Source organism: Drosophila albomicans, chromosome 2L (assembly GCF_009650485.2).
Source record: "Drosophila albomicans strain 15112-1751.03 chromosome 2L, ASM965048v2, whole genome shotgun sequence".
NCBI lineage: Eukaryota > Metazoa > Arthropoda > Insecta > Diptera > Drosophilidae > Drosophila > Drosophila albomicans.
In genome coordinates, this window is record NC_047628.2 from 3,922,956 (window position 1) to 3,949,862 (window position 26,907).

General features: G+C 38.9%; 5 protein-coding genes across 9 annotated transcripts; 4 read left to right on the top strand and 1 right to left on the bottom strand.

The window, feature by feature from the left end:
* The first annotated feature begins 242 nt into the window (after nt 1-242).
* Nucleotides 243-1,267, top strand: LOC127565137 (uncharacterized). The gene is made up of 2 exons (XM_052002369.1): nt 243-885; nt 994-1,267. The coding sequence occupies exons 1-2, from the start codon at nt 319-321 to the stop codon at nt 1,147-1,149; spliced, it is 723 nt and encodes a 240-aa protein (XP_051858329.1). The 5' UTR covers nt 243-318; the 3' UTR covers nt 1,150-1,267.
* Nucleotides 1,268-2,021: 754 nt separating this feature from the next.
* LOC117564706 (putative ATP-dependent RNA helicase SoYb) lies at nt 2,022-8,781 on the bottom strand. Of its 3 annotated transcripts, none has more exons than XM_034243585.2 (5): nt 8,507-8,781; nt 8,217-8,352; nt 8,077-8,153; nt 4,471-6,761; nt 2,022-4,235 (listed from the first exon to the last, which is right to left on the bottom strand). In XM_034243585.2, exons 3-5 carry the CDS (start codon nt 8,108-8,110, stop codon nt 2,157-2,159), a joined length of 4,404 nt encoding a protein of 1,467 aa, XP_034099476.2. In that variant the 5' UTR covers nt 8,111-8,153; nt 8,217-8,352; nt 8,507-8,781; the 3' UTR covers nt 2,022-2,156. The 3 variants fall into 3 exon arrangements, with proteins under 3 accessions (XP_034099476.2, XP_051858382.1, XP_034099477.2); XM_052002422.1 differs by having other exon boundaries at nt 8,467-8,781; XM_034243586.2 differs by lacking the exon at nt 8,507-8,781 and having other exon boundaries at nt 8,217-8,430.
* A 3,366-nt stretch (nt 8,782-12,147) lies between these two features.
* LOC117564345 (cytokine-like nuclear factor N-PAC) lies at nt 12,148-16,184 on the top strand. 2 transcript variants are annotated; one of them, XM_034243057.2, is made up of 9 exons: nt 12,148-12,415; nt 12,831-12,867; nt 13,348-13,430; nt 13,490-14,402; nt 14,468-14,578; nt 14,642-14,912; nt 14,997-15,086; nt 15,150-15,239; nt 15,298-16,184. In XM_034243057.2, exons 1-9 carry the CDS (start codon nt 12,339-12,341, stop codon nt 15,495-15,497), a joined length of 1,872 nt encoding a protein of 623 aa, XP_034098948.2. In that variant the 5' UTR covers nt 12,148-12,338; the 3' UTR covers nt 15,498-16,184. The 2 variants fall into 2 exon arrangements, with proteins under 2 accessions (XP_034098948.2, XP_034098950.2); XM_034243059.2 differs by having other exon boundaries at nt 12,149-12,415; nt 15,000-15,086.
* A 1,055-nt stretch (nt 16,185-17,239) lies between these two features.
* LOC117563538 (uncharacterized) lies at nt 17,240-21,949 on the top strand. The gene is made up of 5 exons (XM_034241917.2): nt 17,240-17,938; nt 17,996-18,361; nt 18,433-20,103; nt 20,164-20,298; nt 20,372-21,949. Exons 1-5 carry the CDS (start codon nt 17,302-17,304, stop codon nt 21,844-21,846), a joined length of 4,284 nt encoding a protein of 1,427 aa, XP_034097808.2. The 5' UTR covers nt 17,240-17,301; the 3' UTR covers nt 21,847-21,949.
* Nucleotides 21,950-22,260: 311 nt separating this feature from the next.
* On the top strand, nt 22,261-26,784 carry LOC117563293 (translocation protein SEC62). 2 transcript variants are annotated; one of them, XM_034241537.2, is made up of 4 exons: nt 22,261-22,418; nt 24,049-24,876; nt 24,934-25,292; nt 26,174-26,784. In XM_034241537.2, exons 1-4 carry the CDS (start codon nt 22,383-22,385, stop codon nt 26,265-26,267), a joined length of 1,317 nt encoding a protein of 438 aa, XP_034097428.1. In that variant the 5' UTR covers nt 22,261-22,382; the 3' UTR covers nt 26,268-26,784. The 2 variants fall into 2 exon arrangements, with proteins under 2 accessions (XP_034097428.1, XP_034097427.1); XM_034241536.2 differs by lacking the exon at nt 22,261-22,418 and adding an exon at nt 23,442-23,653.
* Nucleotides 26,785-26,907: the final 123 nt, after the last annotated feature.

Genomic DNA, 26,907 nt, shown 5'->3' on the forward strand with positions numbered 1-26,907 from the left:
GACGCAGGTCCTGGAAAGCCACAGGCGCCAGCTGCTGTAACTGCGCAACCACAATATCGAGGAGAAGTGCACGGTTCTGGCTGGGATGGGTAACTGAAATTCCGGCCAAGTGGTCGCATGCTGTGCATAACACTGAGTAAATTAAACTACAATTTTTTTTTCCATATGTTCATATTTACATACACGCAAACACGTAAATTATCGCCTTTAATTTATAGTGTTGCAAAAGTATGCAAATAAATACAAAAACTTGCCCATGTATTTTGCAGCACTGTGAAATCGTTTAATTTGTGATTATCAGTTTCCGAGTAATTAACTATGCAGCGCTTGTTAAATTTGAATAGCGATTCGCGTTTTTCATCAAATCAAATGCGAATCCGAATCGCCATTGCAACACCAACGCCTACATCCCTCAATAAGTGGCACAAAGTGGTCCTAATCACCAATTTGGAAACCACATGGTTTCCAGTTAATGAACCAACTTTAAAAGCGTGTTACCAATTTGATGGAGTTTACGATGCCAACAGCCAGTTAACTAATGTACATTTACGACTCAATCTGCTCAAATTTATGCAGATCGCAAAGGATCAATATCAGCTGTCAGACGACGATGCCTTGGAGCTACTGGCATTTTTTAAAACCAACATTTCAGAGGCATGTTACCACTTAGATGGCAACAACGCTAATGGTAATCTGCCACTTCGTCTAGAAATTGATAAACCATGGCGGCTGCAGTCGAAACCGATATGCAAATTGCCCGGCGTTGAACTGTTATCAGACGTTACTTATCTGACGATGGGGGGTGATGTTTTCCTTACTCAGCCGAATCTACTGTTAAATGTTTTGCCACGAGTGCCAATCGTAAGGAGTTTTTCCGGCCGAAGAGTACGTATACAACGAACCTACCACGATGGATTGGTCCTCCGAGTGGGATGTGCTCTGGCGAATAGTTATGATCCTTTTGATATCGCTTGCATACTGCTGCCATCGCAGGATGACCGTGACATTTGCCAATTTTGGACCCAACTGATGCATCATCTTCAGCTATACATGGCTCCGCTCGTCCTGGCCAGCAGACCCTGGCCAAAAAATAAATCTGACGATGCTTGGATGCTTGGACTTTTGCAGACCGATCCATCCTATATTTGACATAACATTAAATTATGTAATAATTTCTTCATTTAATATTTTCTCACAAATAAAAGTTAAATTTTATACCAACTTTATTCCTGTAACTTGCATAAGGCAATTTTCCTGCGAAAATTTTGCGATCCACAAAATTTGTTTGAATAAATAAAAATTTATGGAAATGACAATCAATCTTAGCTCTAAATATAGTGCTAATCCAGAGCTGCAAGAATAACTGTTTTTTTTTTATCAATGTATCCACATCTAAAACATATATATGTATATGACTGTGAAAACTATCAGGTGAACCCAGCATTTGCTACTTAGGATGCTGAAATGTGTACACAACATTGTTCACAAAATTTGATCGATCAATAAGACTCAAAATGTCCACTCTTGTTGGAATACATTGCACAATATTTTGCACTAAAACTAAAAAGAAAGTGCAAAAAAAATATCAAAAAAATAATACTATCTAGTATAGAAAAAGAATCGTTTTATTGTTATGTTTAGCAGTGCCTCCATTTCCATATAAAATGGATCTAAACGAGCATTTTAGTAACATTTTTTATACCCGCTACCCATAGGGTAGAAGGGTATTATAACTTTGTGCCGGCTGGAAATATACGTAACAGGTAGAAGGAGGCACCTCCAACACTATAAAGTATATATATTCTTGATCAGCATCAACAGCCGAGACGATTTAGCCATGTCCGTCTGTCTGTCTGTGTATCTCTGTATCTAGATAGAGACTATAAGAGATAGAGCTATAATCTTTTTTCGACAGGATTTGTTATGTTTACACGCAGATCAAGTTTGTTTCAAATTTTTGCCACGCCCACTTCCGCCGAATTTTATTCAATATTTTGTTTTTATTCAAAATGGGCATCGGGTATCTCGCAGTCGAGCATACTCGACTGTAACTTTCTTGTTTTTATTTTTAAGTTTTATAAAATTAGTAAAATAAACGGAATATATAATAACATTTTTAAATATTAAAATGTGTAGATTTATGGTTAATTCATCAATCAGAATTCATCTTCACTCCAGCTCAACTCTTCATTGGTAAAGCTCAACTCGTGATTATCAGAAAAATTGCTATCTTCGTTGTCATCTGAGTACGAATTGGAAATTTGAGTAGAGCGTTGCACGCAACGCTTAAAATTCAAAAGATAAGTGTTCGATTGTGGCAACGCGCTGCGCTCCGTGTCATAGACAAGCCATTGGGAATGCTGCTGGGCACTTAGAGAGCTTAGCAAGGTGGGCCAATATGTGTTAAGACCCAGCTTAGCCAGCTTAACTTGCAATTGAAATCCGTGCTGTCGCTCCGATAAGATTTGCACTTCCCCGAGCAAATTTAGGAAGCAACGCTGTGGCGGTGTAGTTTCGTGGACATGATAAACTAGAACGCTGCCCGTATGGATAAGTTGGTATTGCGACACCTGTTGTTCAAATACTATCTCAATCTGCGTGAGGGTCTGATGCCATTTGACCTTAGGCCGCACCGCGTTGTCTGCGGTGGCAGTATAATAAATTGCATTGCTGACTGATTTTGGAATTACCTCTTGTCTCGTTGGAGCTCTTTTTTGGTCGGTTGTAAACCGTTTAGCTGGAGTTTCAGAAGCTAGAATTTGATGCATAATGTTAGTTGCACCTTCCTTAGACTTGGGATTATCACTCTGCAGGTCCTTTATGAGTACATCTATAAATGCTTCCATAGGAGCAGAAGATTCTTTGGCTGCGGACCCTTGAAACTCAACTTCTTGAAGTTTGCTTTCGCCATCTATTACTGACGAAACGATGTCGTGATCTTGTCTGGGACACTCTATTTGCTGGGGTACTGAATCAACAGTTTTCGCCTTATACAACTCGTTGTCTGACGAGCAGTCGGACTCTTGACGCACTGCATCATTGTCAGCACTATCCCCGAGAATTTCCTTAAAATCAAACACATCGCATGAAAGGTTTTGTTCCTGTTGGGCTTGAAATAGCTCTTCATACATTCGATGCAGCCCTTGGATGCTGTGCTCGTCCCGCTGGCCAAACTCACGCTCCAACAATTCATTATAAAGTTGCATTGCTTTGACTGAAGTCTTCATTGAGGGACAGTCTTGCAACAGAACTATATCTGTCACATAGATCGTATCGAGCATCGCAAAGTCCACAATTATTTGCAGGTGCTGATTGTCGTTTAGGTTGCTTAGCTGACTGCTAACCCACTTGGTAGCCTCTGGCAGCCAGTCGCCATCATCGCTGTCACAAGGCATCAGACCACATAATCGCACTTCCATGGCCAGAGGCTGAATCTTTTTGAAGTCGTCATCACATTGCAGTAACTCTGTGCGTTTAACCTTTAGCAGTTCTCTGCCCTCGTCCAACTGCTGAACAGTAACCAGTCGCTTGTCTGATAAGTCCACTATGCGGACCCGTTGATACCCTAAGCCTCGTTGTATTACACATATCTCAGATATGCTCAATTCTTGCTGCATCCGCTGATTCTGCTCCAGGCTCATTTGCAAGCTAAGAGCAGTGCTCAGCTTACGCATAGAAGGTTGGGGAAGGGCAGCCTGCCAGGAGTCGCTATCACTTAACTTGTAGCGCTTTGCCATCATTACAAAATGCCCCGGATTGTACACTTTGACAAGCTTACAGCACACAACATTCCCCGGTTGCCACAATGCACTGTGCCCTCTCTGCAATTCGCCTTCAACTGGAAAGTGTCGCATGTTACATGCCTTCTCAACGCACTCGCCCCTGTTCAGCATACGGTGGCAGAAGATACGCTTTTGATCGGTCAACTGCCGACAGCTGGCCACCATTTGTTGCATCTGCTCATCCAGTTTAATATTATGTGCGGTAAGAAATTGTGCCAGTCGCAGCAACTCGTATGTGTTGCTCTCGTCGAGCATCATATATGATGTAGTGTCCAAACACTCGTCCTGAGGAGCTAGAATATTTCCTATGTTGTCGATGATCGCATGAAAACGCATTGAAAACTTAGACCAACTTGCTGGCATACTGTAATGGATCAGCAGTCCGAAATTCTTTATCGGCAACAAAGCTGAATGCTGATCAGCATCCGAAACCAAAAGTAATTCGTGGATTTTCTGTAGTGAAAAATAAAATTAAGAAAACTCTTATATGAAAACATATTATTCAGAAGGCAATATAGTGTAGTAGGAATTCTATGTGGCGGGAAGAGGAAGAATGAAGCCAATTGAAAGTGCATCATATGGTTAATAAGATGTTGCAAGCATATTAACAAAAAATAAATGTACATTAGTTTTTTATACTTCACATGCTATTTTTCTCAATTCTCATGGTTTCTATTTTAAAATTTACCTGATGCTGTGCATCCTGAATACCAATGCAATCATGACCAACTGCCTTCAATTCCATCTGCAAACCTGCCAGCTCCTCATCGTTTTTGCAGTAGATAATGGTGCGTGATCGTGGTACATGAACAGCCAAGTAATCCATCAACAGTTGAGTCTTTTTGCTGGATTGAAGTAATTTCACATCTAGCTTTATGTTGCCATAGATGGCAGCTTCAAGGAAATCAGCAAAGAGCAGAAGAGGATTTCGATCGAAGCGCTCGACCAGTTGCAGAAAGAGGCGACGATGCCATTGCTGGGCAATTATGACGAGCTGGAGTTCAGGGATCGCTAGACTCTGCAGGTGATGTAACACATTCTTCAGCACATATGGTCCAGCAGAGAGCATTCTATCATAGTCATCCATGATGAAATGTTTCAGCCGATGCTCGTCAATGAATCTAAATTTAGTGTCACGAATCAAACGATTCCAGTGGGACACAGTGGTTACAAAAATGCCACAAGAATTCAATAGTATCCGCTGCACATCCAGCATGGAATGATCGTGTGTGTTGACCACTTTCAGCATCTTCGTCTCATAGGACTTCATCAGCAAGCTGCAGTGTTTGCTGAGTAAGTTCGCATTGGTCACCGAATCTGCCACGAGCACAGCCAAGGGACCCAATTTGCATGCATCTTTACTTGTAGTCGGTGTCTTCTGCATGGTGCTTATCACCAGGGAACACAGTGTGGGCAAATAACTCCAAGAACGACCACTGCCAGTGTCATCAATCGCCACCATTGTATAACCCTTCATTAGATGTGGCCACGCATAACTCTGCAATCTCCGCGGACTCTGAATGTTCATCTCTCCCATTGCCTGTCCGACATAGTGATGGAATAACGATCTTGATGAGCCCCGTAATGGCAACACCTGCTCTTTGCTGTGAGCCAGTAACAATTGATCCTTTTGGCTGTGTTTCCATTTGTCCAGCAAAGTCGACTTCTTCAAGTGCTGGTGCCTGGCACTTGGCACTTTCTCAACGAGAGACGAGCAGTTCATTTCTTTAATTATTCGATCCAACTTCTCTATGTCAAACGTGGATTGTTTTGGTTTCATTGTCGGCGTGCCTTTTGGCTCGGTGAGCTGCGGTTGTGCAAATGTTTTAGGTTGTGGATCTATCTTCCTATTAAAAATACTCCGATCTGTCGGATTGTTAGGCGCTGGTAGAGCTAATTCGACATCTTGCGACTTGGTTGCCCCAATAGTGCAGTTTTCCGTCGCTTTTCTTTTGATCATTTTTGTTGAACTATCGGAGGAGCTATTAATGCTACTCGACTTGCTTGAAGAAGCGGCGAGGAAGGCGTTATTCATGCTTCTCTCGTTGCGACACTTTACCACGCTGAGTTTCCTCGCCGACTGTGGAATTTCTCGTGGTGAGCTCATCTGTAAGATGTAATCAAGCTTTTCTAGCTGTTCAAACGGTGGCTTCAAAGTGCCACATGGCTTAACGGTTTTATCATTTGATTGCAGTCCAACCCTCTGAGTAATCTTAGTTCGCTGCAATTCCATCAATTGAATGACTGATGCAATAAATGGGTTCGGCTTAATGCCCGCCTCATTTAGCTGTACTGACCGCAAATCACACAGATCGTTCTCAGAATTGCGGGTTGTCATGAATTGATGATCCAGCCGAGCGCAATGCCGCTCTAGAAGATATCCGGCTGCGTCGAGAAACGATTCCTGATCCTCGTGTGATGACTTGATTAACATATTGCCATAATTATGCTGTATATCTGTGGAGTAGTACTTGATTGTGAATATCACATTTGGCGCCTGCTCCAGCTGATGGTGAAGTAAGTCTACCGCAATCTTTGACCACTCAACCCTCTCAGAAGGCGACACACCATACAAACCGCCCCAGAAAGCGTTCATATGCTTGTGAGAATACTTCTTTGGCAGCACCCATAAATTCAGCTGTCGACAGAGAAACCTGAAACCGTAGTCCAGGGACTCTACTAAGTAAACGCCATCACCTCTGAAATGAATAACTCTTCCACGCAGATATTTCACAGTCGTCACCAGGTAATAGCGCACAATGACATATTGAGAATGAACATAATGCTTATTCTGGCTGTAGTCCTGACAACACGATTCCAGTTGCGACTCGATTTCGCAAACAAATTTACCATTCGTCTCAACGTCTTCCATGGTTATGTAGCGAAACTTTGTTGGATTTTCATATTCAGTAATGACGATTGTGTCCTTTGTGATTTCATTATGAGTTCTTTGTACAAGTGTAGTCTCTTCTGGTGACCCTAAAAATGCAAAACATTTCAAATTATTTTGATGAAACTTACTGTTAGAAATCTGGCCTTATTATTCTGATATCTGATCAACACATCAACAATCAATTTCTCGACAATCATTTTTGCGCAAACTTCTCAAAATTTTTTGTCGGAGCCTCTTTACAAATATATCCGCATATAAATTGATATACGTAAATATTTGTATTATAACAAAGAGCTTTTTGTTTATGAATAACTTCCAAATTTTGTAAAGAAATTTATATTCTCTGATGTTTTTCTTTGCATAAGGAAGGAACATAACATAGCTTGCTTTTGGATAGGGAAAAATGTATTCTTTTAACAGCGAATACAAGATAAATCGAGAAATACTTGCGTATTGCCAATCTAAAAATAGATAGACAGATATCTTAACGGTTTTTACAATCTCATATATAGAGAAGTAGCAGCAGTAAAAAAGTTCACAATTTTTTATAGGCTTTGTGTTACAAAATAAACAAATGGAGCTGGGTCTAAGTAATATTTATATATATTTTCCAAGTTTCAATTGCTTATTGTGAGTTGTACGGTATATTGAAGTTTCGGCAGAGTTTAAAGGGCTTATTCCGCAAAGCGGATCAGTTCCACAAGAGGAAGAAGGGAAAGAAAAGCAAAGTGCCAAAAGCCGCAGCTGGCTCGCCGAGCGGAGGTCCTCGTCCTTATTTGCCAATTGTTTGTGCTGCACCAGTTACGCGACTTTCCACTCACCTCGCACTCACCCAACAGATGCTACCACTTCTCATTGCTGTTGTATTTACACTTGCCCTGCAGGCACACTTAACCCAATCTAATGTTGGTAGACTTAAAGCGTTTAACTAATGTAAATTCTAAAATGCTAATGAACATTAGCAGCATGAACTTTAATCAATTTTAATTCCGCAACATTTTAATTCCGCAAGAGAATTTCCTACTTACTATCCAATGGGTTAAACGTTCACTATTCAAATGTAAAAAAAAACTAGAGAAATTGCATTACGCTCTCTCCAAAATTAGTAATAAAAACCCAACAACAGCTAAACTCTGATCTCTTTGTAGATATGGATAATAGACCCTATACATATTATATATTATTATGTGCGGAAAAAACCACTATCATTTATCACATAAAAAAATCATGGAAAATCGAATAAATGCATAGGTACTACATAAGCTTCAATTATGCAAATGCCAATTAGAGGGTTGATTTCAACACAGAAGATCAATCAAATGACGCCCATTCAAGCGCTTAAACCTAAGCTAATTCATAATCAGAATAACAGGCCGTTGATCTAAGAATAAATGCACTTACAACCATTCAACTTTTTATCATCGCAGTCCGGCATATTTGCTTGGTTTGGCAAGAGTCCAAAAAAAGATGAATTGTACCTACATATGTGTAAATAGCAATTAATAATTTAATAAAAATATTAAAAAGTCTATTATGTTTACCAAAATTGCGGGAAAACTGACAAGGTGACAGTTTATGTGATGCCTTTTCAATTTGAAACTGGATAGCTGCTTCCTTGCCAACACTTTGAATATATTTTCCTTTTTAAATTTTCACCATTGAGTCAGCGCCATTCTCCTGAGCATAATAATTGAAATAATATGATCTTAGATTTACAATTTTTTGCGATATCGACATAATTTCATGAACGTCACACAGAGTGTGTCACATAGATGACACAGATATACATACATATGTATGTAGATCAGCAGTTTGCATTTACTATACACACCATTACATATACATACATATGTACAATGTACATATATTTGAGCATGGTATATTTCGGTATATTTTTTATTTCTAATAATGGCACACGATTTCACACAAGTGACAACAGAAAATGTAATGAATTACAGATTCTAAACACAACTAAATTCTTAAAGGAAAAATAAATATTCCAGATCAACATGCGCTATTCGCGCTGCTTTGAAGACTGAGTTGGATATTGATGTGGGCTCTCTATGTATAATAGTCGAGTGGGCAATATTCTCTCAATACGCTAAAGTGTACAAACTTCTAAACCGGGACATTCATACACGCATACATACATACATATGTATGTATGTATTTTACTCATATTTCAATTATGATATTGGAATATTTTTGATGGACGAAATGCTGTGAGTGTTTCTACAGTGCTTTTGTAAAGTCTGCAAACCAAATTCAAGCTGCCGACTTAAGCCAGTGTTGCCAGGTTCTGAGCAGCCGTATAAGCTAGATTTTTGAAAAAAAACAAGCTAGAATAAGCCAAATTTAAAAAAAAATTATGCAGAAAAATAACCTACACCCAAATGAGGGAAAACATTAAACCTTATTATGTTTTTATGTGGGTTGCAAATATCTTTGGGGGCTATATTTATGATTAGGTCTTTAAATTTCCATTGTGACAGTTTCCAAAAGAAAAAAACACCAATTCAAAGGGTATGGATTTATACTAGTTTTCTGTATGATTGAACAAAAATCTTATTTAATGTCTTATTACTGCCTATTGCTAACATATGCTTCTTCGATGCTACGAAAAATTTGTTTATACATACATTTGGCATTTTAACAAACACTTTATTTAATTTCACAACTCCAAACGATTAGTGGTAACACTTCAGAAGATCGTTCTTTGATGTCACTATTAATTAGAAATAAATTCACGATCATACCAAATGCCCTTAACCATCGGCAAAAAAAGAACAAGCATGCATATTTTTCTTACAGAACAAACTGTTTATGTCGCAAATACATTTAAAACTAGAATATGTTAGATGAATTTTAAAATAAGCTATATTTGAAGCTATAAGCTAGATGCATATTTTACAAGCTTTTCCATTTTCAAATATGCTAGAACTAGCTTATAATAAGCTAAACTGGCAACACTGACTAAGCAAGTAGTCATGCTAGAAAAGAATAAACTCTGAATACTAGTTGCACTTCTGAATAAACTTGGAGACTGAAATTTCACCTCTACATGGCGTTACTTTGACACCGAGACAGAATCTTAACAGCATGTTGTAGAAGAATACGTGGCTTTGATTAGGACAACAAGCACAATCTTAGGGAAGCGTATTTACTGTAAAGTGAATTTGAATTTATACAAGCACCTGTTGGCGATGGCAGAGCTGTAGGCTCAGAAGAGAGTGAAACAGATCTAATGAGTCGTAATAGACTTTCCCTTACATAATAATAATTTCATCATTATTCTTTAAGTCTCACAAAGATGACTTTAAATTTTCTCATAATATTATCGCGCACTATGCTATGTGCGATATGTACATATATTTCCGTCAATATATGTATGTAACTTTTACTGTAAACAATTTGACCGTTGCTTTGCTTCATAAGAACTTTTTATGAATATTTTAAAAATCCAAAGCGCTCGTAATAATTGCACAGCATTGGCATCGTCGCCTCTTTCTGCAACTGGTCGAGCGCTTCGTTCGAGATCCTCGTCTGCTCTTTGCTGATTTCCTAGAAGCTGGCATCTATGGCAACATAAAGTTAGATGTGAAATTACCTCAATGTGGCAAAGAATTTAAGTGAATGCAATACGGAAAATATATTTCCCTATAAATTTGTTACATATATTCGACCAATTGACTTATTGCGTAATAATGCACGCAAGGCTTTTTTCTAACAGTTAAACCTATCCCAATTAAACTCACATACAATATTAACCCTTATAAATTATTATCGAGCTGCCAGCTTACCCTTTTTTCAACCCTCTGGCATCTAATTGCAAAACAAAGTGTGAACAATTTATTTACCCTAAAAAGAGTTGCAAACTTTCCTATAGAAAACTGCATAATTTTACCCTTTTTCCGGCTGCAGCAACTTTCACTGTTTTGTAGATATTTCATTCTATTTATTATTTGTTGCCTTGGGTACGTCATAAAAAGCCTGTATGGAACTCGGCCGCGTCGTCTATCGTGAGTTTTCCATCTCTTTGTGCTGCTGTGTGGCCTTTACTCTTTGTATACCCGCTAGCCGTAAAATAGAAAGGTATTATAATTTAGTGGTATTTTGAAGAGATATGAATTTTCCAATTGAGAAAATAATAAAAACAAAGAAACTAATTTTAAATCTGGTCAATTATATTTCTATGTTCTTTATATGTAGTTCGTATATTTATTTAATATATTGGCAATCAAATGAGAAGCGAGTATATCAGAGTCAAGCACACTCGTCTGCAACTTTCTCACTTTTTTTTTATTTGATTGTTTCATATTTATGAGGATTATGGTTTAGTGCTGAATGCCTGCCTTCTGTCTGCCTTTCGCCTTTGCCTTGGATTGCTAAAGTGGCTGCGTGATATGTATGTACGTGCGGTAATTTATTTTGAGGTTAAGGACTCTTGTCTGGACTCTTGCTGATGCTGATGAATGCCTGCATGAGCTGCTGCTGCGGCTTAAGTGAAACTCCTATTTCAAATTCGCATTGTTTAGGAATGATCGCACGCACAAGATAAACAGGCAATGTTGTGTGACCGTGGATTGGGTAAATTTCGGATTGGAGTTAAATTACCAATGAACCGAATTAAAATGTAACATTTGCAATGCGCTTATTGTTTATTTAAACAAATCTGGCAGAGCGGGTTGGTTAAAGCAAAATAATGTACGTGACTATTGGGCACGCACTTTTGTTTATTTTGCAAATATAGGACTGCGCTTTTGGCACACACTGCAACTTGCGCTACAATAATATTGTATATTGTATATATATATATATATATATGTATATGTATGTATGTATGTATGAACTGAAGAGCTTTTAGTATCAGATGTTGCCAATAGGTCAATGTAACCCTATTTCAATGTATTACTATGCAACTTCAAATTGGTTTAGTGACCTGTTTCATTTGTAATAAAGTGCCGCATTTCTTAGAAGAAAACAAAAAAATTATTTCTTTCTGCGTACTTTTGACATACATTCATTTGTTGACATGTTTCACCACCCTAAATTACAACAAATATGTACATATGTATGTACATTTCAACGCCGATATATATGTATGTATGTACATAAGTATGTACATACAAAATATATATAATACGACGGAACTCATGGCTTTATTTTAAAAACAAATCAGAGAAAGCGCGTCATTTAAAACAGAATTTGTAAACGTCTTTTTCAATAAGGCTAGAATATTTGTTCGATAAATCTATTTTTAAATGACTTATCAATTGTTAATAGTCAATTATTTTAAGCATTCGCTTAGAAAATTCAGTGCTGGTCACACCTTTGTTTACATTCACATCGGGAAGATGCCAACTTGCTTGAGTAATGCCAACTTGCTTGTAATAAAAACTCCTAAATAATCGATAAGCAAAAGCATCACATGTCGAGCGCCATTTTTGTTTTCGATATTAGTGCATATCGAAATACACAAAACGCATCACACATACAAAGGCAAAAAGAAAATAAGCAGGCTGCGTACGAAAAGTTGAGAAAATTTAATAAACGCTACCAACGGCAAATTTGTGCTAAAACAAATTAAACAATAAGTTTTCTGTGTGTGTCGTCCCAATAACAGCAGCAAGATAACCAAGTTTAATATACGTCTAGATAACATCATGTCGAAAAATAAAAAATTGTCGCTATCGAGCGACTCGACAGAGAAATTTATCTACAAGCCTAAGGATTTAATTTGGTAAGACACCCGGTTACCATTCCAGAAGAAATGATGTTCTAACCGTGACAATAAGGATAAAAACACTTATTGTGCAAACTTCGTAGCTAAATTGTGGCAAGAAAAATAAGGCGAATGCACATAACCTCAATTACCGCCGAGTTGGGCAAGCGAAAATTGTCGAGAAAAACGGTGTAAAAACATTTAGATCGCGATTAAGCAGCTATTATTAAAAATAATGGAAACCATTTCAATATTTAAAATGCTACTATGAATTGAGCTAATGTTGCATGCGTATTGTAGTATTGTAATGTATTGACTTGTAGTTGCGAAGTCGTTGCGTTGGCGCTTTTTCGCGCGCGCGCGCTATTTTAATAGTTTGTAATTAAATTGTGTTAAAACAAATCTGATATATAAATTTGTATTCCAATTGCAGGGCTAAAATGAAGGGATTCACACCTTGGCCAGGCATGGTAAGCATTATTGTAATTACAAATGTTGCTATCGACGGCGACGTTGCTGCCTCTGCCGCTGCCGCTGCCGTGTTTGTTTTTGACTGTACTTTTTTTATGCAGCAGAGGCGTCGTCGCTGCTTCTGCCGCTGCTGCTGTCGACGTCATAACGCACTTGCAGGCTTCGACAATATTTGTTGTTTGTTGTAAATGGAATGCGTGTGACTATATGTGTGTGTGGGAAGTGTGCCCAGCGTAGCGTTGCTATCAGCAGCAAGTGCATGTCTTTTTTCTGCTCAATTTGTGTTAACTTTAAATATAATAGCTTTCTTTTATGTACAGTACAATGTGTAAAAAAGTAACGCTGCTTGGACTTTGATTACATGCATGTGTATGTGTGTGTGTATCTGTTTGTTTGCTGTGCGAGCTAGAGTGATTAGTGTTTAATTTATTTGAGAGCATTTAAGCATTATAAAAAATTGTAAATGTTATGTTTTATAGATTGTCGAGCCACCGCTGGATCTGCTCAGTCAACAGCGACGTGCAAACACCAAATGTGTTTTCTTCTTTGGCTCTCGCAATTTGTAAGTAATTGTTATAAATAAATATATAAACTTATTCTAACCTGATTTTGATATTGCAGCGCATGGATTGAAGAGCACAATATTAAACCGTTCGAGGGACCATGGAAGGACGAACTAGCCAAAGTGAGCAAACCGGCCGCTTTTCGCCATGCGATGGCCGATATTGACAAATATGTGGACAATCCCACGGAGATTGATGGCCAAATCGATGTCAGTTGCGGCATGGGCAACCATGCCACCGAGGCGGACTTTGACAAGATTCGCGATGGCCTCGACAGCGATGAGAATCCCGATGCAGCAGCGGTGGCTTCCGATACCAACAACGGCGTTGTACCGCATGTAGTTGGCAGCCCAGATGATGAGTCCGAAGTACCGCCTTTAGCCAGCGAGAACATTGCGAATGCCGTCGCCGGTGCAACGTCTCCAGTTGTGTCGACAACGCCAACGGCCAAGAGTCAAGTGAAACGCACACCGAAAGCCAAATCAAGCGCTGCGGTCGCTGTAAGCAGCAAACAGGCAAATAAGGCAGCATCAGCGAAATCGGCCGCAGCTCAAAAGCGCCGCGTCTCCTCGCATTTGACGCCAACTGGTCCTTTGGGATCAAGTGGCAAGCGCGGGCGTCGCGTTGCGTCCGGTGATGTTGATCAGTATGAGAGTCCGGGTGGAGATTACGATGGCGCCAGCTCATCATCGTTGGCAGCTCGTGCGCGTATAGACACAGAAACCTTTTTGGGCACTTTAACCAAGCGAGCACCAAATGCAATTGCATTGTTGGATCGACCGGTTGTTACGCGACCGGAGACAAAGACCATTGACATGAACTCGCGCTCCAATACGTTGGCAGATCGCGACATTGTGGCATCGGATCAGATATTTGGTTTTTTGGGACTGGGCATGATGGGGTCAACCATTGTAAAGGATTTGATCTACACAGGGCACAAGGTTGTGGTCTGGAACCGCACCATTGATAAGGTGAGTTCGTCTGCTTATATTGCAGAATTTAATACATTTATGTACATGTTATTTCTGGATTGCAGTGCCAGCCCTTTGTGGAGGCTGGCGCAGAGGTGAAGGATACACCCATGGACGTCGTGGAGGCGGCAGATATCATATTCTGTTGTGTATCAGATCCCAAAGGCGCCAAAGATGTAAGTTTTCAAATGACCTCATTTTGTTATATATTAATATGTATTCTCTGTTTACTGATGCAGCTCGTGTTTGGCAATTGTGGTGTCCTGCAGCTGAAAGATTTACGCAATAAGGCATATGTGGAGATGTCCACCATTGATCCGGACACTTCGTTGGACATAGGAGAGGGCATCAAGCAATGTAATGGCCGCTATCTAGAGGCTCAAATCCATGGCTCTCGACAGGAAGCCGCCGAAGGCATGCTTATCATTTTGGCCGGCGGTGATCGCTCAGTCTTTGAGGAGTGCCATTCCTGCTTTAAGACTATTGCCAAAAATACATTTTTCCTGGGCAGTAAGTTGAGAATGCCATTTCATTTCATTAAATGTTCCTGCTCACTTACAAATATTAAAATTGGAATTATTATTATCATCCTAGCAGATGTTGGCAACGCCTGTAAAGTGAACCTCATTTTGCAGACCATTCTGGGAGTCAGTTTGGTTGGCTTGGCAGAGGCGTTAGCTTTGGGTATGTATTTACCTTCGTTGTATTACAACATATGAAATCATATCATAATATATTTAATTGCAGCTGATCGATTTTCCATTTCGTTAAACGACATCATAGACATATTCGATTTAACTTCTATGAAATCACCACTGCTGCTGGCCAAGGGCAAGGGTAAGAAATTAAGACGATTACAATTTAATTCAAAGATTTAATTGTGTTTCTTTTGCAGAAATGGCCAAGGGCGATTTTAATCCGCAACAGCCATTGAGTCATATGCAACGCGATTTGCGGCTTGTGCTCAACATGGCTGAGAATTTGGATCAGTCGATGCCCGTGACGAGCATTACAAACGAGGTGTTCAAGCATACAAAACGTTTGGGTTACAGCGAGCATGATTCGAGTGCTGTATTCGTAAGATCCAGATTTTAACATTTAGTTAACACGACTACCATTTAAACTATACTTTATCATTTAGTTTAAAACCCGTACACATATACTAAACACACCGCCCCATAACATATATATATTTATATATATTTATGAATTCAAACTGACCCACAAAACACATACCAATTGAGAAACGTTAAAGGAAATATTTACATAGATGCAAGCAAATGAATCATATTTGAGTAATTGCGATTTGAAATTCTACTTCAAAGCTCTTCATATCTCTTTCCCAACTTGCTGCAAATTTTAAACAATTAAATAACGCTCGTTAACATACACAGCAACAACTAGGATGACTTCAATGCTAATTAAAGTCTAAAACTAGGAATCGAGCCTATAACGTAGTGGGCAGACGAATACGTTGGCCTTGGGCTGAAGCTTACGAACGGGAACTTGGCCCCAGGGTTTGAAAAAGCTATGAAAACAAGACACAACAAAGGTGGAGGATTTTGAAGAATATTGAAGCTCAGATAGCTAAGGCTCCACATTGACGTAAAGATCAAAAATAAAAATGCATGATGAAGTATGATAATGTGTATAAGCGGACAGTTGTATACCTTGTGCGTTATAATATAAAATTCTGATGTTAATTTTAACATTTATTATTATCATTATTATTGTTTTTGATTTTGGTACCTAAAATATCAGCTGTCGTCGTTGTGCGGGCAACTTAAAAAAAAATAGTTTAGATTCGCGCCTAGGAAGGAAATCACAAAATTAGGCAAATTTTCTCTTTCAATATATTTTTCCCAAATCCATAAATCGTATATGTATTTATGAATGTTGCGAGGGGGAGAATAGATCACTAGAGTGCACAATCGCTACAATTTACTAATAAAATCCAGTGGTATTTACAATACTGACTATCATTTTTTACCAGATAAATAAACGTTCTTGCAAACAGACTAGAAAAAAATTAAATAAAATCATTTTAAATTATTTTTACACAATTTATTATATTTATTTCAAGTAAATATTGTTAGAGTTTCACTTAATGGAAAGTTAACTGTTTAGTTGGTTGCAATTGTCAATTCCGGTTCTTAGCGTTTAAAAAATTGTAAATCACAGTACCCCTTCTACCCTTTCGTTCGTACATGGCGCATGCTAGCAGTTTCACCCACAATTTAGTTTAAAATATATAAAAAAAAAATGAAAAACAAATAGGAAAACAAAAATTTTCTTAGATAGTTTACTTTGCACATAAATTTTAGTATGCATATTTGCCCTATGCAAGAACTGCAATTACAACCATGATTTCGTGGTTTTCGTTTAATATCATTGAAACATATACAATAATACACAATTATACACTCAAACAAAACACATCCACACAACCGCACTCAACTGGAACAAAAAGAAGAAATAGAAAAAAAAGAAAATTGAAACAGAAAGAATACAACATGTAGTGTAAACTTTTTAGAGCCAAGAGAGTTTCGAGGGATCTATAATAATAATAATAAGAAATAAATATATATGTATATATACAAACACAAATATATATATATATACATATACTATATATAAATAAATATATTTTACTTATTATTTAGTCTGTATTTTGTTGTAAAACAAAAATAATAAATAAAAGAAACCTTAATTTTTAACTACAATTCCCTAATTTGTAGCTATTGCTACGTATTAACTGTAAATGCTTATTCACCTGTGATTTTGACAATTCAAAAATATTTGGAGACGGAGTTGCCTTTTAATATGTAGTAGAAATATTAAAGTTACAAGGATTTCAGATAAGAGAATTTATTAATTCTCTTTCCTAAGCTTGACTGACATGTGGCTGCAAATATGGCGGAGCATGGCTTTGCTCCTTCTAATAGCAATCACAACTAGAGCCGCCTATAGGGATCACGATGTGTTGCATTTGATGAATCTACAAGTGTACATGAATAGCGAAGTGCCATATGGAAAGGAGACGTTTGTGGTGATGGCCATGTCCGTATTTCCAAGAGATACCGTACGACTACGTCTTTACGCAAAGAGCTACCTGTTGGCCTATCTTCTGCTCAGTGCTGATGAACAGACAATGCCACCTAAGTTCGAGAAGACGCGCCGCATTAGCAATGTTTTGAAGGAGCTTCAAATAAAACCACCACAACCTGTGCTTTACGAAACTGCATATTTTGCAAAAATTGCATCAATATTCTGGGATACTGACGACGATCTAATGACTCTGACGGCAGTGATTCCTAAAAAACCTATGATCCCCGAAGTTACTGTAGAGGTTGCTTTTAAGGTTACTCTGCCTAATTACTGTGTTCCATTGTTAAAGATGATTCATTGCGGCGTTGCCCAGAATCCCCAGGAAGTTATCCCAACTCGCAGCACATCAATTACTACGATATTCAAGGAGAAATGCAAAATTCATAATGTGACATTAACGTGGACCATTTACGATCTGTCCGAGACGGGTGAGTTTGGATTGCTTGAACAACAATGCCGTTATTTCAGAAAGTATTTGTTTGCAGAATTATTGTATTCAATTCGGAATCAACGCATGATTTTTACTTTAAAGCGTTTCAGCCTGACTCAAGTGCCAGCTGCTCATGAGCTCTGGCGAAATCTTTTCGTGATCAAACCTCAGGGCGTCTATGAAGGCATTCCCTTCATGGCCCGTTGCTATGTGGAAATGGTACAATCCAAGGTCGAGGCAATTATTCACGGTGGTCGACATCGCGAAGCGAATGTAGCAGACGCACTTTTAATGGATGGATCATCTAGTCGCGATTACTCTAAGCCCAAGAAGATTCGACAATTTAAAGCTTATCACTGGACCTGTACATCAGAAGACGATTATACAAATCGGCTTTGTAGATCGCCAATGGGGTTTAAAGGTGCCATTTAATTTAGAATTTCTGAATTTGATCGAGTCTTGCATACATATAATCGAATTCTCTGCCTATAGGCTCAAAACTTGTAATACCCAGGGATAAATTTCTTGTCAACTGTCAATACGATTTCACATTGACGGTGGCTGCCAATAACAATCGAATGATCAAGTCAAAGGCATCCCAGTCGGTACAAATGGTTAACTACGGAGTACTGCATGTGTCGATTGTTTGCATGTCGAATTGCGCCAACCGTCAATACAATCCATTAAATAAGGTGCGCCTTAGGGCCAGGTGCCTGAATTGTGGCACTCAGACCATCAAATATGCATGGTATGTTGGCGACCAGTATACCCTCAGCTCTGAGAATATGACGATGCATGTGCGTACGATGGGAACGATGGCCAACATTAAGGTAGTCTTGCAGCTGGAAGATGGACGCAAGGGAGAGGATCAGACGGACCTAATGAAGACAGTGGTTCCTGTTGGCGGCACGTGTGAAGTGAACCCAAAAGCCGGAGTTGAGGCCAGGACTCCTTTTTTTGTCTGTTGCAGCGACTATGTAACTGACCATAAACCCATCGAGTTTTTCTATTATGCCGATCGTGTGTTGCTCAACAAATGCTTGCAATGCAATTGCCCAGTGCATCTGCCACATAATGTGAATCAGATCAAGGTGCTGATATGCGATAGCTTGCTTACGTGCCGCACGAATTTCGTGGATGTAGAAGTGACGCCACTTGAAGATCCTGTAATCGATACCCCAGAGGAGATATGGCAATACATCACAGAGGAGCCGAACGATATTGTAGACATGATGGATCGTGGTTTAAATATGCAATTTTACCAGACACTCGAATCGTTGGCTTGCCGCCTCAATACTGCTGAAGGTGGTGAGGTATTGATGCGAGCCTTTGAGAACGCTTATCCCGAATCTCTGATTACGCTCGGCAAGTTGGCCAACTTAACGCAAACCTTCGGTAAGAGGTTTACGCCCATTAATATCCGGGAGCATAACTTGTTGACCAAAACGTTGGCCAAACTAAACGAAAACTTTCAAACACTGTACAACAATAGAGGGCGAATAGAGATGACTGAGCAGCCATATATTAATGTGACTGTTGCTTGTGTCACCGTCTACGAGATGATGGATCGCATTAATCGGAAAATTCCACGTCCACCGCAACATATATACGATGAATATCGCAAAGCAATCAATGAAAATAAACTGCAACAGGATGTTATTGATCGACTCAGGGAGGAGATAAATGCTTTCGACGATGAGGAGGCTAAGAACCGTTCGCTACGCTGGTTGAATGCCAAGTGGGAAACGGAACGGCTCTATCGATTCCTAGACTTGGCTCGACAACATGGTTTGCAAGGGGATCCCTCTGAAGTAGGTTTGGAGGCCGTTTCCCTAGAAATTCAGTGTTTTTATATTGAAGCAAATCGCCACTACAATATCAAGACTAGCGATAGCATGCACGTTGTGTTTTTCTCACCCGAACTATTGCAGGAAACCAAGGAACCTGAGACCAATTACATTTGCCTTAAGGTCCTCTCGACAACACGCGAACTTTATTGGTGGTACCCAGAGGAGAAGCAACCCAGTGCCGTGCTGCTCTCTGTGCGCATCTATGTGTATGAAGACGAGTTCAAGGAGGAGCGCCGCTTATCCGACAGCGACATTCGATTCGTGACTACTGTGGGCAAGTACAAACCAGCCCTGGACAAAAACGACTCTATTAGTAAGCGCTTCGATTGCAATTTTTATTACGATTTCGTTTGTTTAATCTCTCATATTTCAGGTGCAGGTGCCAAATATATGACAAAGATAAATGTAAAAAGTGACATGACGGGTGACCTAGGCATAGACTTTAGCCAGAATGTCGCACGTAGTCAGGCGGTGGAGGAGGACGATGACCTCATCTTCCCGTCGGATGGTTTGTGTATTAATAGTTTCGAAAAGTAATTCTCATAACACAATATACTTAATATATTTAAATCGCAACACAGATACCAAGCCTCAAAATAAGGGCCGTAAACCTAGTTTAGATGATGAGGAGGATGAATATGTGATCTCGGATGCGGGAAGATTTATTCACTGTCTGGAGTCGGGCACAGTGAGCTACATGCAACAGGTGCGCCTGTATCGCGTTAGTATTGAGGGCCATGCGATGGTAACGGTGCGCTTTAAGGAGTCATCACATGAACTGCAAGTGCTGCTCTACATCGGGGCGAGACCAAGATCATGGAGGGATAAAGTGTCCAAGGCCAGTTGCTTTGTGCCCTCCAATTCAAGCAACAAGATCATGCTCATTCGCAATAAATGCCCTGAAACCAAACGGGCCTATATGGCATTCCAGATCAATGGTGCAGGGGATTACCATGAAGACGAAGACACGCCGGTGCCCAATGGTCCGGCTAGCTATGCATTTGTATTCCAGGAGCGCAGCTGTGATTATTGGAAATACAGTTTGTCAGAGAGCTCGCAGCACTGGTCCCACGACCAATGCTATCCCATACTGGAGTTCCAAAAAAAGGGCACTCTCCATTGCGAATGCACTGTGCTCGGCACCTATACCAGCTATGTATATCACATCCCAGCCACTGCAGTGCCATTGGACGCGGATCGTATAGACATGAATATGGTGTTGCTTGTTTTCTATATCGTAATCTTTACACTGATTTTCATTGGGCTGCTGGTGCTGGTCATTTGGTTCAATAAGCGTCCCACCAAGGCGGTCATTTGTGATATGAGCGGCTTGAACACAGAATCTGGTCGGGATGTACATGATCTATTGATATTTGTGAAGACTGGTGGACGCATCAATGCCCAAACTACGGCCACGGTGCGTCTCATCTTTCAGACCACTCAACGGGCCGAATTACAGTTCACAATCATGCAGGATCCAGAGCATCCTCAGCTAACTCGGAATTCCACGTACGTGCTTCTGATTCGTACACGTGACATTCGTATTCCAACTCGAATTGCGGTTGCTCACAACAATGCGGGACGCTATCCTAGCTGGTTTCTGCGACGCATCGAGTTGGTGGATCTGCAGCATCAGATGAGCCAAGTGTTTATAGTCAATCGATGGGTGCGCCAGAAGTTTCTCATCCTCAGCTCGTCGATGGTTCTTAGGTTTGGAGACAATCGCGTAGTCGAGAAGTGGCGCGAAAGATTCTTATCCTCGTTCGAAGTGTTGTGGATCAATTGGGGGCTTTGGCATCCGTTGACCGGGAAATGGCGAGATAGCAAGTCCTGCAACAGTTTGTCGCGATCCCAGCGAGTTTGCGTATTTGTAAGTAAGATGATGGTCATCTACTGCATTGTAGTCTGTTTGTTTGGACATTCGTCGCGGCATTCCGTCTATGAGGATCGCAAAATTACCATAAAGGGCAAAGATGTATTGACAATGTTCATCTATTGTTCCATTGCCACAAATTTAGTTCACTTTATTTTCGTTTCAATTATTCTATCAAATTAATCGAGCACTTAAATTTTTAAAGTATGTAAGTATTTGTGTTTATACAAAAATTTTAATGTATTTATTTCGAAAAATAATAATTTACTTTTGCAAGAATTCAAAACTTTATTATATTTTTTATCGGAGTGTAACCACAGTTAAAATTTCTAAAATATACGTTTTAATGCCGAGTGTCAAAATACAGCAACTCCAATTATTGTCAGCTGGGACACTTCATATGGTATATTTGTAAGTTTACAAAATGTTTAGACGTATAACATTTTTTTCACTACTACTATCAAATTTAACATTTGTTTTTTTTAGGTTGTCACTGAATTATTTGTTTCAGTTAAAAAAATGTACGCAGTTCACCTTCAATAATACAAGAATATTTCAGTATTTTCGTTGGCGTTATTTAGTGCGTTGTGTTTATAATTTTGTTTTTCCTCTTTTCGTACGCCAAGTTCGTCGGTCGTGCGTGTGTGGCAGAAATATTAAAAAAAAATTTTAGAATCAATTAATAAAAGCCTCTGATACAACGCAGCTGTTAAGCAACAATGTCGGAAAAGAAACGTGCACGTCGTCGCAAAGATGTAAGTCTGTGGCCAAAACGTAATTTAATGAACGCAGCCGTGCGTCGCAAAAACAAAATTCCATATCTTGCGTGATTGCTGCGTTTTAGTATGTTTTGTGCATATGGCTTGGTGCGTGCGTCTGTGTGTATGCCACAGTGCAATTGGAATGATTATTGTGTTTGTTTTCATGTTAATCTGTGACATACCGACAAAACATAGGGCCTAAAATCCTAGCTAAATTGCAAAAAATGCTAAGCTGATTTGATACGTGTATATTAAACTCATATCAGCGTATTTCAGCGGGGGCAAGTTCAATTCAAACCATGCGGCACAGCTACATACATATGTGTATTTTGAATATTATGATGTTTTGTATACGCACACACACACAAGAGTAAATATGAGAGAATATGCGTGGGAGATGCATCTGTGTACTGAGTTTAACCCCCTGCTGCTGCACGCGTCTATTATTAACTCTCTAATTCCAATTACTGCTGCCACATCATCGCTTAAAAGTGCACTTTTGAGTCTTTTGTATAGACAATTTTCCATTTACACAGCTTTATTTGTCAAAGAAGCAATAAACAACCCACGTTCGGTGGCATTCAGTATTCAACGCAATTCTAATACACACAATTAAACAGCTGTGCTCGGCTTGTAAACGTATTTGAAAATCTGGCAACACTGCTGGTTTGGAAAGCTGTTGGTTGTCGGTTGTAAAGGAATGAGGTGGAAGCAATAATGTGTTGGTGATCAACAGAGCGTCTGCTTATGATGAGGTGTAACGGTGATCATGAAATTACTCTCTTGACTCTTGTTCTCTCACTGAGACTCATCTCGTCTCTTGCTTGGTCTTTCTCAGATGCACCCACTTATCAGCGGTTTGTTTTTGATTCTGCTGTTGCTCGTGCTCTTTTTTTTTTGTTGTTGGTGTAGTTGGGGAAAGTTTCTACCACAAATGTATGTATGAGTTGAATAGTGATCGTGAGCTGAGTGTGGATTGCCACTTGTTTGACCAGACAGCTTACAGCTCAGATTTAGTACTTTCTAGACTTGTTTAGCGATTGCTACACGTCACTTCATTTCACGGCAAAATAAAAACAACCCAATACTTAAAGTAGTATTTGCTATACTATCAAAATCGACAATATATTTAAATTGTAGCAATGAGTGAGGACGAGCGATTCTCGGACAGAGATCTTTATGAGGTTGAGGAGGAGGAAGAGGAACAGGAAATCTTCGACGATGGCTTGGTATTATTAATAATCAATATGCAAATATACCAACATAGATACAGACAAACGTAGTAACATCTATGTATGTATGTACATATGTCAGTCAAATGTACAGTGTGACGAAATGCGGAATTGGTGTCGTGGCCTAAATTCGTTACCTTAACGAAAAACAGTGAAATATCTCGTGTAAATTAAAAAAAGTCATTAAGAACTTGCTGTCTAGAAAATGAAAGTATTTTTTATTTTAATTGAAATGGAACATTAAAATTCGTTGCTGAAGTAAAACTTGCGGTACAGATTGATTATGTTATAAGACAAGATTTTAATGTGCCTTAACTGACTTACTATAAATGAGGTTTTTGTATTTTGCCAAAGTTTTAAATTTTTTAATTAATTTGCCTCATTGATTACAGGAATATTCCGAGCCTGGCCAGCAGAAGGTGGAAAAGCCTTCAAAAGATGAAAAGAATGTGGCAAAATGGCTAAAGAAAAATGTGAAGACAAAGAAAACGAAGTTTCTGAGTCACATCGTCGAGTACTTCACTTCGAGCAAGGCGATCGATGCGCTGATGAAGTCCAAATTCGCCGAGGGCGATGCTCCATTGTTTACCACTAGGGAACAGGCAGTGGAATTTATGGATATTATGCTGGAACATAAGTTCTTCCATCGCGCCAAGAAAGTTCCGGTCACATTAGACGAACTTCGCGGCAAGTCGGAAAAGAAGTCGGACTCTAGCAAAGCGCAGGATAAAGAGAAGGAAAAGAACGATGGTAAATCAAATGCAAAGTCCTCTAACTCATCGTCAGAGAAGAAAGATACCGATCCAGAGGGCGATGGTGGTAATGGAGTGCAAACCATCGTGGTTGACAAGAAAGAGAAAAAGAAACGCAAAATCCGCCTGGACATGCATCCAGAACAAATATTTGTAGATGGTTCTGAAGCATATGTTTGGATCTTTGATCCCATCCCATTACACTACTGGATATTTGGCTTCTTATTGCTGTTGGGCGCCGTTGGCATTTGCATGTATCCGTTATGGCCACCAATGCTACGCAAGGGCGTCTATTACTTGTCCATAACCGCAGCCGGATTCCTGGTCTTCATACTGGCTCTGACCGTTGTACGTTTAATTATATTTACGATCGTGTGGGCTCTGACTGGCGGCAAACTGCATTTCTGGATCTTTCCGAATTTGACCGAAGATGTGGGTTTCTTTGCTTCATTTTGGCCGCTGTATGAGGTTCGTGAGTTCAATTTTTCGATAAGTAGACATTATTATCAATATACATTTTTACAGAGTAATTATGTAAGCGATACATCCGCATCAACATCATCTAAGTCAGAAAAGAAATCCAAATCAAAATCGAAGAAAAAGGAGAAAGATAGCGATGCCGAGGATACTGTTGTAGATGGTGATGGTGACGGTGATGGTGACGTTGAGGGCGATGCGGACGCCTTGCCACTTGAACCGGAAAAAATTGAGCAAATCAAAGAGCACGATGCCGATATGGAAGTGCGTAAGCGCCGTAAGGTTGGTGCTGACGATTATGAGGAGGATGATGATGATGTTGGCGGTGATGCGACTCAAAATTATGAGAGCGAAATATCATCGTCACGATTGGACGCCACGGCACAAGCCAAGGATACCAAAGCTGGGTAAGCAGGTTGCATCAATTTGCGTATCATTAACGTTTTTCAACGCATTTGCTCGAATATTTAATTTATGGATCTATCGGTTTCAATATAAAACATATGTATGTATATGCTTTTATGCAAGTCATGTCACATTAACTTTAGTTGTTGTGTATATTGTTCCTTAATAAATTATACTGTATGATTTCAAGACACATTATGTGTTATTATTCATAATTTTTGTTTACATTCACTTAATTTTGATTTGCGAATTATTAATGCATGCATTATTCTCCTTCATAATCGATCAAAACGGTAGATGGTGCGTAATCGAGAAGCAAATTTGTTGGATCAAGTGAAATTTATCGTAATTGAAATAATCTCTATTATAAGAATAAAATCTAAAGAAAAAATTTAACAATTAAAAAAAATGTTAAGCTTTACGAAAATAGTAAAAAGTAGAACTACATATCAATTTTGTTATCGAAGCAAAAATAATGAGAGTTTTCATTATCATACTGATCAATCTGTATATGTGGTATTCATATAATCTGTGACTCACATGCAATTTGAGTATAAACTCCAAACAGTTCCATCAATCTCGAATGCCGGTTACCATTTTTTTGTTACCTTATTTAAGCAGCTCTGGTTGCAGTCTGCTTAAAGTTTCTTGAGTTTTCTAGCAACTTTGTAAAGTGTGGATATTAAAATCAAGACTAATACAATTCACAATTAACTGAGTAAGTTTTATTAGTTTGACCTAACATAACCCATATATACATACACAAATTCACAATGAAAATATTTTGACATACACTTTCGCATTAAAAATTGTATTATTTGCTTTAAATAATAGGCTCACTATATGTATCACAACTGACTAATGATTACTTTGTTTCTTGCAGCACACCCCGCAATTCGGAATCAGACTCTGAGAGCTCTAGCAAAGATTATGAGATAATTAGTTCAAGTGAAGTGCAAAACGTTGCGAGCAACTGAGGGGAAAAACATTGATAATTAAAAATAAAGAAAAAAATCATAATAAATCTATGCTTAATGTATTTAAATGATCCACATCCGATTCTAGCTAATTGATAAGGCAGAGAGAAACAATTCGTGTTAATTCCAAAACAGAAATAAGTATGACATGTGTCGGGCTTTTCCGCGCATAATACAAAGGAATTCATGTGAAACTGTATTTGATATTATTTTCTGATATTGTGCCTGAATACATGACATTTCCTAACAATAATGTTAACAAAGATTATGGCCAGAAGCACTTTAGCGATTAACTTTTTATTTTGTTGTGTTTGCTGAAGGCTAAAAAAGTTCTCAAAGTGTTAGCTTTTTAATTTCATAAAGATGCAAAAATACTATTAATATTTTAGAGAAATATACGCAACTCAGAAAATGTTTTCATATATTATTTGATTCCGAGTGGCAGGCAACGATTGCAATTGATGTTTATAATGTGCAAAATTATGATTATACAATATACGAAAATATACTTATACAATATATTTAATGTACGATCGATCATTTACTTTAAATGTAATTAAAGAAAGTAACATTGAAATTAGTAGTTTAAAAACCTTAATAATTATGATATGATTAATAAAGCTAGGCAATTCTGATGTGA

What these genes read in the sequence shown, in the direction of transcription:
- LOC127565137 (XM_052002369.1), top strand. Translation starts at nt 319, where the DNA reads ATGCAGCGCTTGTTAAATTTGAATAGCGATTCGCGTTTTTCATCAAAT. An exon ending in GGAGTTTTTCCGGCCGAAGA is followed by an intron (nt 886 to 993) that starts GTACGTATACAA and finishes CTGCCATCGCAG; the next exon opens with GATGACCGTGACATTTGCCA.
- LOC117564706 (XM_034243585.2), bottom strand. Translation starts at nt 8,110, where the DNA reads ATGCCGGACTGCGATGATAAAAAGTTGAATGGTT. An exon ending in TGATAAAAAGTTGAATGGTT is followed by an intron (nt 6,762 to 8,076) that starts GTAAGTGCATTT and finishes TTGCATTTTTAG; the next exon opens with GGTCACCAGAAGAGACTACA. An exon ending in TTCAGGATGCACAGCATCAG is followed by an intron (nt 4,236 to 4,470) that starts GTAAATTTTAAA and finishes TTTTCACTACAG; the next exon opens with AAAATCCACGAATTACTTTT.
- LOC117564345 (XM_034243057.2), top strand. Translation starts at nt 12,339, where the DNA reads ATGTCGAAAAATAAAAAATTGTCGCTATCGAGCGACTCGACAGAGAAA. An exon ending in GGAACCGCACCATTGATAAG is followed by an intron (nt 14,403 to 14,467) that starts GTGAGTTCGTCT and finishes TCTGGATTGCAG; the next exon opens with TGCCAGCCCTTTGTGGAGGC. An exon ending in AAATACATTTTTCCTGGGCA is followed by an intron (nt 14,913 to 14,996) that starts GTAAGTTGAGAA and finishes TTATCATCCTAG; the next exon opens with CAGATGTTGGCAACGCCTGT.
- LOC117563538 (XM_034241917.2), top strand. Translation starts at nt 17,302, where the DNA reads ATGTGGCTGCAAATATGGCGGAGCATGGCTTTGCTCCTTCTAATAGCA. An exon ending in TTACGATCTGTCCGAGACGG is followed by an intron (nt 17,939 to 17,995) that starts GTGAGTTTGGAT and finishes ATTTGTTTGCAG; the next exon opens with AATTATTGTATTCAATTCGG. An exon ending in ATCGCCAATGGGGTTTAAAG is followed by an intron (nt 18,362 to 18,432) that starts GTGCCATTTAAT and finishes CTCTGCCTATAG; the next exon opens with GCTCAAAACTTGTAATACCC.
- LOC117563293 (XM_034241536.2), top strand. Translation starts at nt 23,567, where the DNA reads ATGAGTGAGGACGAGCGATTCTCGGACAGAGATCTTTATGAGGTTGAG. An exon ending in AAATCTTCGACGATGGCTTG is followed by an intron (nt 23,654 to 24,048) that starts GTATTATTAATA and finishes CATTGATTACAG; the next exon opens with GAATATTCCGAGCCTGGCCA. An exon ending in GCCAAGGATACCAAAGCTGG is followed by an intron (nt 25,293 to 26,173) that starts GTAAGCAGGTTG and finishes TGTTTCTTGCAG; the next exon opens with CACACCCCGCAATTCGGAAT.